At 46.9% G+C, this 11,836-nt stretch overlaps 1 protein-coding gene across 1 annotated transcript; it reads left to right on the forward strand.

Moving 5' to 3' along the window:
• Positions 1-1,487: 1,487 nt before the first annotated feature.
• Positions 1,488-5,441, forward strand: MLLT11 (MLLT11 transcription factor 7 cofactor). The gene is made up of 2 exons (XM_054651270.2): positions 1,488-1,740; positions 3,777-5,441. Exon 2 carries the CDS (start codon positions 3,784-3,786, stop codon positions 4,045-4,047), a length of 264 nt encoding a protein of 87 aa, XP_054507245.1. The 5' UTR covers positions 1,488-1,740; positions 3,777-3,783; the 3' UTR covers positions 4,048-5,441.
• The last annotated feature ends 6,395 nt before the right edge of the window (positions 5,442-11,836 follow it).

Below are 11,836 nucleotides of genomic sequence, written 5' to 3' on the forward strand. Positions count from 1 at the left end.
CTCGGGTCTCTGTCCCACGCCTGTCCCCAGCCATTGGGTGGCCCTGGCTGATAATACCCCAAGTGTTTGTGACCTCATTTCATTTTTTGTTTGGTGTTTGTGCTGCCAGAGAACACTGTCCCCCTTGCAGCCCTCCCAAAACCCAGAGCAGTGCCCTCATTGCTACGTGCCCTTGGGGTTCAGCCCCAGGTCCCTTCTCAGAGAGGGACACCACAATCACACGAGCAGGTGACACCCCAAAGAGCAAGGAGATGGCTGACATCAAGGTTTTTATGAGGTAGCTCAGCCAAACTGCACCCCATGGCCTGGGGGACCCCCAAAACCACAGCAGCTCAACCCCTTGGAGGGATCAGCATCCTCCAAAGGGCTCCCAGCTGGAATTTTCCCTCTGCTGAGTGCTGCAAAGGCCCAGCTGAGACCAAGGGTCTATTTTGGAGCAGGATCCTCTTTGCCCATGACAGTGCTGAGAGGAGGAGGAGGAGGAGGAGGAAGAGGAGGAGGAGGCAGAAATAGTCTGGCTGAAAGCCGAGCACTGGCAGAACAGCTTGGCACCATCAGAAATGAGCTGCACGCAGGGAACAGGGAGGAAAAGAGAAAAAAAACCCAAACCCTAAAGCACCAAAAGAATGTTGATCTCAGGCAAAGCCCAGGGAGAGGAAGGCAAGGGCTGCTCTGAGCCTCTCAGGTGCACGGATGTGGCCTGTGCCCCCCAAAAAAGGGAGTTTGGGGTCTCAGAGGTGCCGGGACAGGGAGATTGCCTGGTCTGAGGGGTTGCATTGGGGTTTTCTTTGTTGTCAGCTGTGGGGTGAAGGGGGGTGTGAGGTGCCCCCACCCCGGGTGAAGCCCCCCCTCAGCCCTGGCAGTGATTGATGCCAGTTTTGGGTGTCTCCCTCTATTTCTAGTTCCACGTTCTGGCTTGGGCCACAAAGATGGGATATTTTTGCTGTGTGGCTTTAGGATCAAATGCCCTCAGTCTCAGATTGAAAAATAAAATAAAATAAAATAAAATAAAATAAAATAAAATAAAATAAAATAAAATAAAATAAAATAAAATAAAATAAAATAAAATAAATGAAATGAAATGAAATGAAATAAATGAAATGAAATGAAATAAAATAAAATAAAATAAAATAAAATAAATGAAATGAAATAAATGAAATGAAATGAAATAAAATAAAATAAAATAAAATAAATGAAATGAAATGAAATGAAATAAAATAAAATAAAATAAAATAAAATAAAATAAATAAAATAAAATAAAATAAAATATATTTTGGGGGGGTTTATTTGAGCCAAATTTCTCCGTGTTTGACCTGCACAGCGTCCTCCCAAAGCCTGGGGGTACCACGGGCCCCCATATCTTCACATGCAGGTGAAAGAAATATCCCCCAGCTCCTTGCAGGCTGAAAATTATTTCCCCCAACACGCAGCTGAAGGCTCCGGGAGTGAACCAGGTTTAATCCATCCTCAGCCTGGGGGTCCAGCACGCAGCATCTCCGCCCCTGCCGTCCTCCCCCTCCCTCCCTGGCGCGGGTGGGAGCCGCTGACTCATCTGCCATCATCATCATCATCATCATCACCACCATCCTCCCCCTACGAGGAAGGGCAATCCGAGGGGCTGCATTGCAGACAGACCCGGCAGACAAAAGCGACGCTGCTCCCTCCGCCCGCGGCTCCCCGGCACAAAGAGCCCGGCCCGGCTCCGAGCCCAGCGCTCCCGGCACCGCCCGCCCTCCGCAGGTAAGGGATGCGAGGATGCTCGGAGAGAGGACGCTTTTCATTCCGCCAAGGATTTGGGTGGAGGGAGAGGTCGGAATTTCTTTTTTGAGGGGAGAAATGAGCCACAGCCAGCGGGGATTTAAGTGGAGAAAGGTGGTTTTTGGTTCCATGGGATGAGCAGAGCCCGCGGGAAATGATCTTTTTTGGGGGTGACACGCCACACAAGAGGGGTTTTCCTTCCACATTCACTCCCTTTTACTGGATATTTAATTATTTGCTTGTCACTAAGCTGTCTTTCCCCCTCTCTTGTCACTAAACTCCAATTTTTCACTATTTGGAGCTTAAAAATCCATCTCCACAACACCCACCACCATTAATAATTCTCTGTCGTTTTGCTGCAAAAAACTCACTGATAAATCCCTAGGGATGGACCCCCCCAGGGATAAATTCCCAGGGAAGAGACTATTTTAAAGTCCTGTGGCTCAGTTTACCCGGAGGGGGTGACACAGGAGCCTTTCATAGCCTCTGAGCGACATCCAGAACCTTAAATTTAGCAGCTGATCGCACCGCTCCAAAATCCGCCTGAATCATCCTTGAGAATTCTGATTTTAAGGCAGGCAATCAGCAGGAAAATGAGGATGTTTTGGGTTAGTCTGCTTTCTTTTTTCCCCACCTCCGGCGCCAATCGAGGAGGTGAATGACACAACCCTGCCGGGGAGAAGCCAGGCAGTGACTCAGCTCCACCGAGAAGAAGCTGATCCACGCCTGGTCCTGCTCCTTCCCAATTTTTTGGCGGATCGGGGTGGGGCTGCAGGGGGAATTCTGCAGCGGGGATGGACGGATGGATGGATGGATGGATGGATGGATGGATGGATGGATGGATGGACGGACGGACGGATGGATGGATGGAGGGATGGATGGATGGATGGATGGCACGGCAGGGATGGGTGGGGTGTGGTGGGAATGCCGGGCGAGGCTCCTTCCAGCCCTTTCTAGAGGGTTCGGTCAGGGGAGGGAGGGATGGGGTGGGATTAGGGTGGGATTAGGGTGGAGGGGGATGCACAGGGACCCCCCCACCCCCCTCACTGCCCATTCCATGGGGATTCAGCACAGGGAAAGGTGGGCAGGAGTGGGAAAAAAAGAGAGTTTATTTAGGTGCTGCTCTCCCACCTCTGCTCCCCAGAGCTGGCAGGAGGGATTTCAGGAGGAGCAGGTGGGAAGGGGTTAATGAAGGGGTTAATCCCAACCCTCCCATGCTGTTTGTTTGGGGAAACTGAGGCACGCAGGGACAAATCCCTCGGATCCCCCCCCCCCGAATTACGGTGCAGAGATGGGTGTGGATAAAACTCTGGCAGAGCTCGAGCCTGCAGTTAGATCCAGCCTAGAGTGAAACCTGCACAACCCCAGGCTCTCCTCCACCATCCACTCCTTTTTAGGGGATTATCCTGAAAAAGATATTCCCTTTTAGGGGGTTATCCTAAAAACTATATCCCTTTCTTAGGGGATTATCCTAAAAAAGATATCCCCTTTTTAAGGGACTGACCTAAAATGGATATCCCCTTTTCAGGGGGTTATCCTAAAAAGTTTTGGGGATTATCATAAAAAAGATATCCCCTTTTTAGGAGGTTATCCTAAAAAGTTTTTATGGGATTATCCTAAAAACGATAGCCCCCTTTTTGGGAGATTATCCTAAAAAAGATATCCCCTTTTTAAGGGACTAACCTAAAAAAGGATATCTCTTTTGTAGGGGGTTATCCTAAGAATGATATCTCCTTTTTAGGGGGTTATCCTAATAAATTTTGGGGATTATCCTAAAAAGGCTATCCCCTTTTTAGAAGGTTATCCTAAAAAGGATATCCCCTTTTTTGGGGATTATCCTAAAAATAATATCCTCTTTTTAAGGGGTTATCCTAAGAAGGATCTCCCTTTTTAAAGGGATTATCCTACAGCACAGGCTCCACACGCCAACACCTGAAATTTCTCCCCACTTTGGGCCAACTCCTGTGTTTTTAGTAGAGCTTTTCTCTTCCTTTTCTTTCCCCTCGTGCCCTCCACAGCCTGAAAATGCTGGACACCATCAGCAGCCAGTACGACTCCTTCATCTACTGGAGGATGCCGATCCCACGGCTGGACATGGCCGAGCTGGAGGGGCTGGGGCTGGCAGACATGGCCCTCTACAAGCCCAAGGGAGGCCTGGGCAAGCTTGGTGACCACCGAGGCAGCCAGGAGCTCTCCCAGGAAGAGGACAGTCTGCTGCAGTTCAACAGCTTCAATTTCTGGCGAGCTCCCATTGCCAGCATCAGCTCCTTAGATTTCGATTTAATTTGAAGCTCTCCCTGTTAGTCCTCACCCCCCCCCGCCCCTGCTCTCTCTCTTTCTGCCAGGATTTGGTTTTGGTGTCACTTTGGAGGTTGTTAGGTTCGATTTTTCTTTTTGTTTTGTTTTGTTTCTGGGTGGTTTTGCCATTCTTCATGCGCTCAGCAGCTCACCGTGGCCTTGATGGTGATGGGCTCCCCAAAAATCTCCAACTCCCCTCTCTCCCTTTTCCTCCTGGAATCACAGCAGCACTAGGGGCAAACACGAGGGGAAGGGGCAGAAAGAGCCCCCCTCAATTCCCGGAGGGTTTGGGAGGTGCCACCCCCGTGTGACAATTTCTCAGCTCATTTCTCAAGTGCTTTTTTAAGAAACTCGTTTGTGCAAACGAGGAGCAATGGGAATCGCCCTCATTCTGCAGAAAGCTTTGACCCTCTGCGCTCCCCTGGCCCAATTTCTCAAAATTCCTCTTCGTCCCTTCACCTTCCTCTCGGGAATGCAAGGTGGAAGAGGCAGGGATGTGCCCAAGATATCAGCACAAACCTGCTTCTTGAGAAAAAGAACCACTTTGAGCCTTGTGGTGTGAGCCCAAGCAGAAAAAAATATGTCCAGGAGGGTAAATAGATATGGAAATGCTCTGACTTTGCTTAGTGGGGTCAAGGCTGGGTGATTATTGCCCCCAAATTTGATTTTTTCATCCTTTTTTTGTGCCCCACGTGGTTTATTCCCAGTGCTGGGACAGACACCGGGTACATTGTGGGGTGTGGAAGGGTGATGAAAGGTGGATCTTACCCCCAAATGAAAATATTTCAGGTTTTCCACCCACTTAATCCCTTTAAAACCAACAACAAACAATGCTGCATTCATTCAAGTGGAAGCCTTGAGTTTTCTCTGGGGAGATTTTCACCTGCTGAGCTTTATTTCTGAGCATCATCTCAAAACAGGAGGAAAAAACCCAACCTGGAATGATTTTTGGCTTTTAAACAGTTGGGGTTTGTCTTTTTTTTTTTTTTTTTCCTACCAATATTGTTTTCTGGGATTGATTTGTCTCCTTGAATGTGCTTTATTTGGGTTTGATTGGGATGAAGTGATGTGGAGCATCCCAAAATCATCCTGAGAGTTGGGGGGTATGTGGCTGGGGGCAGGCTGAGGCAGCACTTTAAAAAGTGCCAGAAATAGGCAAAAAAATGGAAAAAAAAATCTGCATTCTACTATGAAAATTGGATGCAGCTCTCCTGTAATCTGCAGAAATAATCAAGTGTGCTGATTTTGAACCATCTGTGTAAAACCAGAGATGAAAAATGTAAACTCTCCTCTGCAGAGCTGTTTGACTTCTGTGTTCCCAGCTAGGAAAACCTGCAGGAGAAGTATTTATTATGAAAGTTTAAATAAAATCAGTTCAAAACATACACATTCCTGTGGACATGCAGACTGACATCAAGTTTTTTGGCATTAAAATGTCTCAAATCTCTTTACAGTGAGCTGGGAACTTCCCCCTATGTCTTTGCAAATGCTGTAGAAGACTTAAGCATGGAAAAACTAAGCCTAAAAGATTATTATAAGCACATTAAGGCTATTATTTACACTTCAGCTTTTCCAAGCCCCACAGGAAAACACTCCAGAGAAGAAATAGGCCCTCAGACCTCCAATTTTAGCTCAAAAAAAGGACATTTTGGGCAAGTCAGGGGTAACACTGACAAGGGTTAACTCCTTGGAGAGGGGGGGTTGGCAGTCTGAGGGGAGCTAAGTCCGTGACTGGAAGGCGCTTAGAGGGGACAGATATACTCAAACTACTGAAATACACATCTTTAAATGCAGATATATTTACAAATCCCATTTAGCAAAGTCGCAAAGCACATCTAAACCACGCGACCTCCGTGAGGCGCCGCCGCCATTTTATACTTGGCGCAAAAACGCCTCGGCCGGACCTAAATCCAGGAACCCATCACTATCCGCCAACACTACTGATTGATATCCTTCCGCCAGAGGAAACCCCTCCCCTGCCAGGCCTCTCCCGACGGCCCCAGAGCGGGGAGGACCACGGAGAAAAGAAGGAGAAATCCCCGAATTCCACACAGTTCCCGCTGCGGCGGAGCCAGTGCGGGCCCAGCCCGATTTTTCTGCGCCGCCTCGGGGGACTTTTTTGTCTCATGTCCTTTATCCTTCCGCCGCCTCACGGGCTCGCTGCCGGGGCCGCCATTTTGTGAGGCCGCGGCGGGAGGGGCGGGGCAGGCGCGGGCACGGGCGGGGCCGAGCGCCGTCAGCGGGGCCGGGGCCGCTGAGGGGGGATCCCCGTGAGGGGAAGGGCTGCGATCTTGGGGGTCTGAGGATGGAGGACTCCCATAAGGGGCTTTGGGGACCCCCGTGAAGGGAAGGGCTGAGATCTTGAGGGTCTGAGGATGGGGGGACACCCATGAGGGGTTCAAAGGACTCCCATTGAGGGAGGAGCCTCTGAGAGGGGCGATCTTGGGGGTCTGAGGATCGGGGACCCCCATGAGGAGCTTTGGGGACACCCGTGAGGGGTTCAGAGGCCTCCCAGTGAGGGGAGGGGATGGATGAGCCTCTGAGAGGGGCGATCTTGGGGGTCTTGAGGAGGGGGGACCCCCAGAGAACACGCAGAGAACAAATCCTATCACAAACACCTCATCTCGCCCTTCATTCTTACAGCAGGGCAAATTCTCAATCTCTTCCCTTCAGCAAACCCCAAAACCACCTCAGGTAATGTCTTAAAGGACCTCGAGTGTGAAAACCTTGGGGATAGAACCCCTAAGATCGCTCTCCAGTAGAGGGCAGATGGGTATTTAGGAAAGTAAAAGTGCTGAAATGCGGCCAAACACGCCCAAGTGCTGCTTCCTGCCCCTGAATGTTTTCACCGGGCGAGATAAGGGAGGAGGATCCTACTCCTGGTGTAAATAAAGGTGGTTCCAGTGTGAGTGGCTACTCGTGGACTTGGCCGGGGGCTGCTCCAGGTCTGGAGAAAATGGATTTGGGCTGATTGCAACAGAGGAATAATGAGAATTCCTCCTGCCTGTGCCAAATCCAGAGCGGAACAGTTTGCTTTGCTCTTTACCGCCAGCGTTGAGTGTTTTGCTTTGGGTAAACACTGAGTAAGGAAATTCCTGGATAAGCAGGTCTAAGAGATGTCTAGGTTGCTCCTTATTTATTCTATTTACTCTATGTATTCTTATTTATTGTATCCCATATTAGATGGAAATAAAGAGGTTTCCCGTTGTTCCTTGGCCCTTATTTTGACTGGGAAAACCCATTTGACTCGGTTCTAAATGCAAATTATTTTTGAGTAACCCAAATTTTTCTAATAACTCATCAAGTCAATTTTGTGCATTTGGGGAAACCCAAACTGCTGTTTCTCTGCAGTCTCGAGGCTGCTGAAAAGTTTTGGGAAGCTTTTTTTGCCTCATCCTGCAAACGCTTCTGCATGTGAGTAATTCTTTGGTCAGGCGGGACTGTTCACCTGCGTGAATGTTTGCTCAGTAATCAGGGAGTGCTTTTGAAATCCCAGATGCTGACATTCCCACCCAGAAAGGGCTCAGGAACAGCCCTGCCTGCTGCTCGGAGAGGTGAATTTTGCATTTCCCACGAGATGGCATCAGCAACCACTTTAATTGTAACAAAACCGTGTCATTGAACACTTCCACATAAAGACTTTTCTCGTCTCTCTCCTGTTTTTAAATGGGAACAAGGATCCTTGGCTGGGCTAAAGGGGAATCAGGTGCTGAAAACTCCAGGCTTGGGCTGTTTTCACCTGCCAGCCCAAATATTCTATGAAACAAACCTGATAAACTTTGCTAAATCAGGTAAAAGAAGAGAGAAAAAACAGCTTGCAAGGGTTAAATGAGAAGAACTTGAGGTGAACTTCCCTCTGTGTGCCTATAATCTGTTGATCTTGAGGAACAGGATCTCTTTTTTTCCCTTTTAAAGGGGAATTGTGGGTTCTCTGCACTGAGCTTGCGCCCATTTAGGTAATTTCCTGCCCCATTCTTACATTGAATAGGAGCTACTACGGTCAATTGCAGGAAGAAACATTGTTTTTGGGGCTGAGAAGGTTTGTTTATCTCATTTCAGTCAATATCCCCTTGCAGTGAGTGCTTTTTGGGTGATTTATTGATTTAATCCCAGTTCAAACTTAATTAAAGAAACGCTCATGGATACCAATAGAAATAACCAAATTCTTATTAAATTTTAATGAATCACCATGCCTGATGTTGCCATGTGCGGCCCTTGATGTGCTTTAACAGTTATTTAAAAATAAATAATATCTAAATAAATAATAATTTAGAAACAAACAATATTTAAAAAAATAAATAATAAACTTAAATAATTTACTTTAAAAATAAATAAAAAATATTAAAAATAAATAAAAACTGTTTTAATAAATAAAAACTGTTGCAGAAATGGGTTGACTGTAACATACAAACCTGGATAAATAGTTCACAGTGAAACCGTCTCAAATGTTTCCTGTCCCCATGCTGAGGCTCTGATAACTCCTTCTCACAGAGAGGTTTCTGTTGTTTTTTTTTAAACCATCTTTTATGCTGTTTGACCTTTAATTAACTTTGAATTTAGGAATTTGATAAAGTGGAAGTTTATCTAATCCCCTCACTTCTCGATTCCGTTCTCTTCCCCAAAGCTAAGCATTTTTATTTTTTTTTTTCTCCAGTCTGGAGACAAGTAATTTAAATTCTTGGAGCTGCTGGTGCCACAGCTCTGATTTGTTGACCCGTGGTGCTCGAGTGTTTTCCTCTCTGGCACCCAGCACAGGTCAGGTCCCAGTTTCCTGCACTGGGAGCAGGATGCAGCCAAGGGAAGGGGCAGGGGAGGAAGCTTTGCAGAGCCAGGGCTGCTCAACTGCTGCCTGCACTTCCAGAGCTTTTCACTTGTGTGCTGGGCCTTATTAATGTGCACAAAATTAAACTGCTAAGGCTGGAAAAGACATCCAAAAATCGTAAATCAAACCTTCAAATGGACTTGATGATCTTGGAGGTTGTTTGGGCCTCCCAGCTACGCTGGGTTTACCCTGAAACCTTTGTTTTGCTGAGCTGCAGTGATGTTATTTTCTTTCTCCTAAAACCTGCTGTATTCCCACATTGTTTTCCATAATCCCAGGAGTCTCACGCCACACACTCGAGCCTTTCCCCTTCAGTTTCTATTCAAGGAAGAGAGAAGGAAACCCTGACTCTTTTCTCTGCCCTTTGCTTTTATTTCCCAAGGCAAGAGGGAGGAAATGGTGGAAACAGAAGCTGAGGATTGTGGCACCCGAGTGCCACTGTGCCCAGAGCAGGGTGGGCAGCAAGGTGAGGTTAATTCCAGAATTATTAATTATTAATTATTATTCTGGTTAATTCCAGAAGGAATTATTCCAGCTCCTGAGTGCCACTGTCCCTGTCAGGAGGAACAGGGTGAGGAGCAGCCAGGTTTAATTCCAGAAGGAAAATGTTCCAGCTCCTGAGTGCCATTGTGCCCAGAGCAGGGTGGGCAGCAAGGTGAGGTTAATTCCAGAATTATTAATTATTAATTATTAATTATTATTCTGGTTAATTCCAGAAGGAAAACGTTCCAGCTCTGAGTGCCACTGTGCCCAGAGCAGGGTGAGCATCAAGGTGAGGTTAATTCCAGAATTATTAATTATTAATTATTAATTATTAATTATTAATTATTATTCTGGTTAATTCCAGAAGGAATTATTCCAGCTCCTGAGTGCCACTGTCCCTGTCAGGAGGAACAGGGTGGGGAGCACCCAGGTTCAGTTCCAGAAGGAAAAATTCCAGCTCCAAGTGCCACTGTGCCCAGAGCCACATGTCCCTGCCAGGAGGAGCAGGGTGGGCATCAAGGTGAGGTTAATTCCAGAATTATTAATTATTAATTATTATTCTGGTTAATTCCAGAAGGAAAACGTTCCAGCTCCTGAGTGCCACTGTGCCCAGAGCAGGGTGGGCAGCAAGGTGAGGTTAATTCCAGAATTATTAATTATTAATTATTAATTATTAATTATTAATTATTAATTATTAATTATTAATTATTAATTATTAATTATTATTCTGGTTAATTCCAGAAGGAATTATTCCAGCTCCTGAGTGCCACTGTGTCCCCAGAGCCACCTGTCCCTGCCAGGAGGAGCAGCCAGGTTCAATTCCAGAAGGAACAAAATTCCAGCTCCTGTGAGCTCGTGGGGTCTGAGGGCCGAGTGTCCATGGGGCTTCTGGTGCCACTTAAACCACACTGGAATATTTTGGGTTTTTCCTGGAAACCCAAGGCCCTCAGGAAGAGAAATGCCAATTTGGCTGTTGTCTTTTTTGGCAGAGACTGTTCCTTTATCCTGTGGGGAACATCCCAGTCTGGGAGTAAATCATCCAACCCATGAAACCCCAACCTGTTCCTCCATCATTTATCCAAACCTTCATATTGCCCATTAATATCAGCCTCAGCCCACCTTGTCCTGCCATTAAACTGCTCTGTAATCTCATTATTTTATGAGACAGATAGAAATTGTGTCCAGCACAGCAGGGCACAGCTCCAGGGCTCTGCTTTTTTTCCTCAGGGGATGTCATTCCCAGCCTTGCCTACTACCGCCAATTCTTCCAGCGTGTCCCAGGGATACTCGATTATTTGGATTAACTTCGGGGCAGGAAAAGAGGATTAGGAAGCAGAGCAGCTCTGAGAGACGGGTTACATCAGTTCTGTCTGTTTACAGACTTGCCCTGCTGAAAAACAATTTTCTAAAGCTGTTAGTTATTCGGAATTATTTGCCAAATTACTACAAATCATTCCTGGCTCGGGACCCACCAGGGAGACAAAGGGGGAACTGTTTAGGTGGTGCTACCTTCAGTCACTCACATGAGATTTCTCCTCCCTGCTTGGCCAAACTCTGCCTTCCCGAAGCAAAAACTCATGTTTACAGATTTAAAATATTTATTCTCTGGAAATTTGCAGCTCTTGCATGTGCTGAAAGCTGCTTGGGAGCTTAGAGACAGGAATTCTCCAGGAGAGCTTTCTATTCCTCTCCTTCACCCTGTCTGGGCTGGAAGTGCCATTAGTGAGGCATCAAAATTATACTTTTTTTTTTTCCTCGTGGTTCTTTTTAAGATGAAAATTTTGGACTTTGGATTCTGCCAGCCCCATTGGGGTGAAATACTGGGATATTTCAGATTTGGAATTGCCTTCTAAGAGGCGAGGAGTGGAACAAAGAGTGGATGACCCAAGGAGCACAAGGACTCCTGAGCCTGGGGGTCTCTCTGTGCCAAACCTGGAGCTCAGGGGTTTTACTGGGATGAATTAGGATTCCCAGTAGGATCTGGGAATAATCCAGGTCTCGGCAATAAAGCAGGAATTGCTCCCCATCCCTCTTTCAGGAGGAAAAATATTTTTCTCATTTCCCTCCCAACTTTTCATCACTGGGAACTCTTTTTCTTTGCACCTTGGTTCCACCTCTTTCCAACCTTTGAAACTCATCCAGGTGGGATCTCACCTGCCTTCCCACATTTCCCTACGTGCTGTAGGAACACCCACCATGATGAATGACCCTGTCACCTCCTAATCCTGGCATTTATAAAGCAAAATTTCTCTTTTTTCCTCTCTTTTTGCTTAAATCCGGGGCTGTTCCTGCAGTGCCCCCTCCAAATCTCCCCTTCCTGCCGTGCCAAAAAGTGCTTTGAAACCTTGACCTGCAGAGATCTGAAACTCTCCCTCACAATTCCACCCAGCCAGGTGATCCAGGCTTATTCTGGGATGTCAATACCTGCATTGTTGGGAATGGGAAGAAATCCCACCCAGCTGGATTAGTGCTGAG

This window comes from Agelaius phoeniceus, chromosome 31 (assembly GCF_051311805.1).
Source record: "Agelaius phoeniceus isolate bAgePho1 chromosome 31, bAgePho1.hap1, whole genome shotgun sequence".
Lineage (NCBI taxonomy): Eukaryota > Metazoa > Chordata > Aves > Passeriformes > Icteridae > Agelaius > Agelaius phoeniceus.

Excerpts from the sequence above, each read along its gene's own strand:
- MLLT11 (XM_054651270.2), top strand. The coding sequence starts at position 3,784 with ATGCTGGACACCATCAGCAGCCAGTACGACTCCTTCATCTACTGGAGG.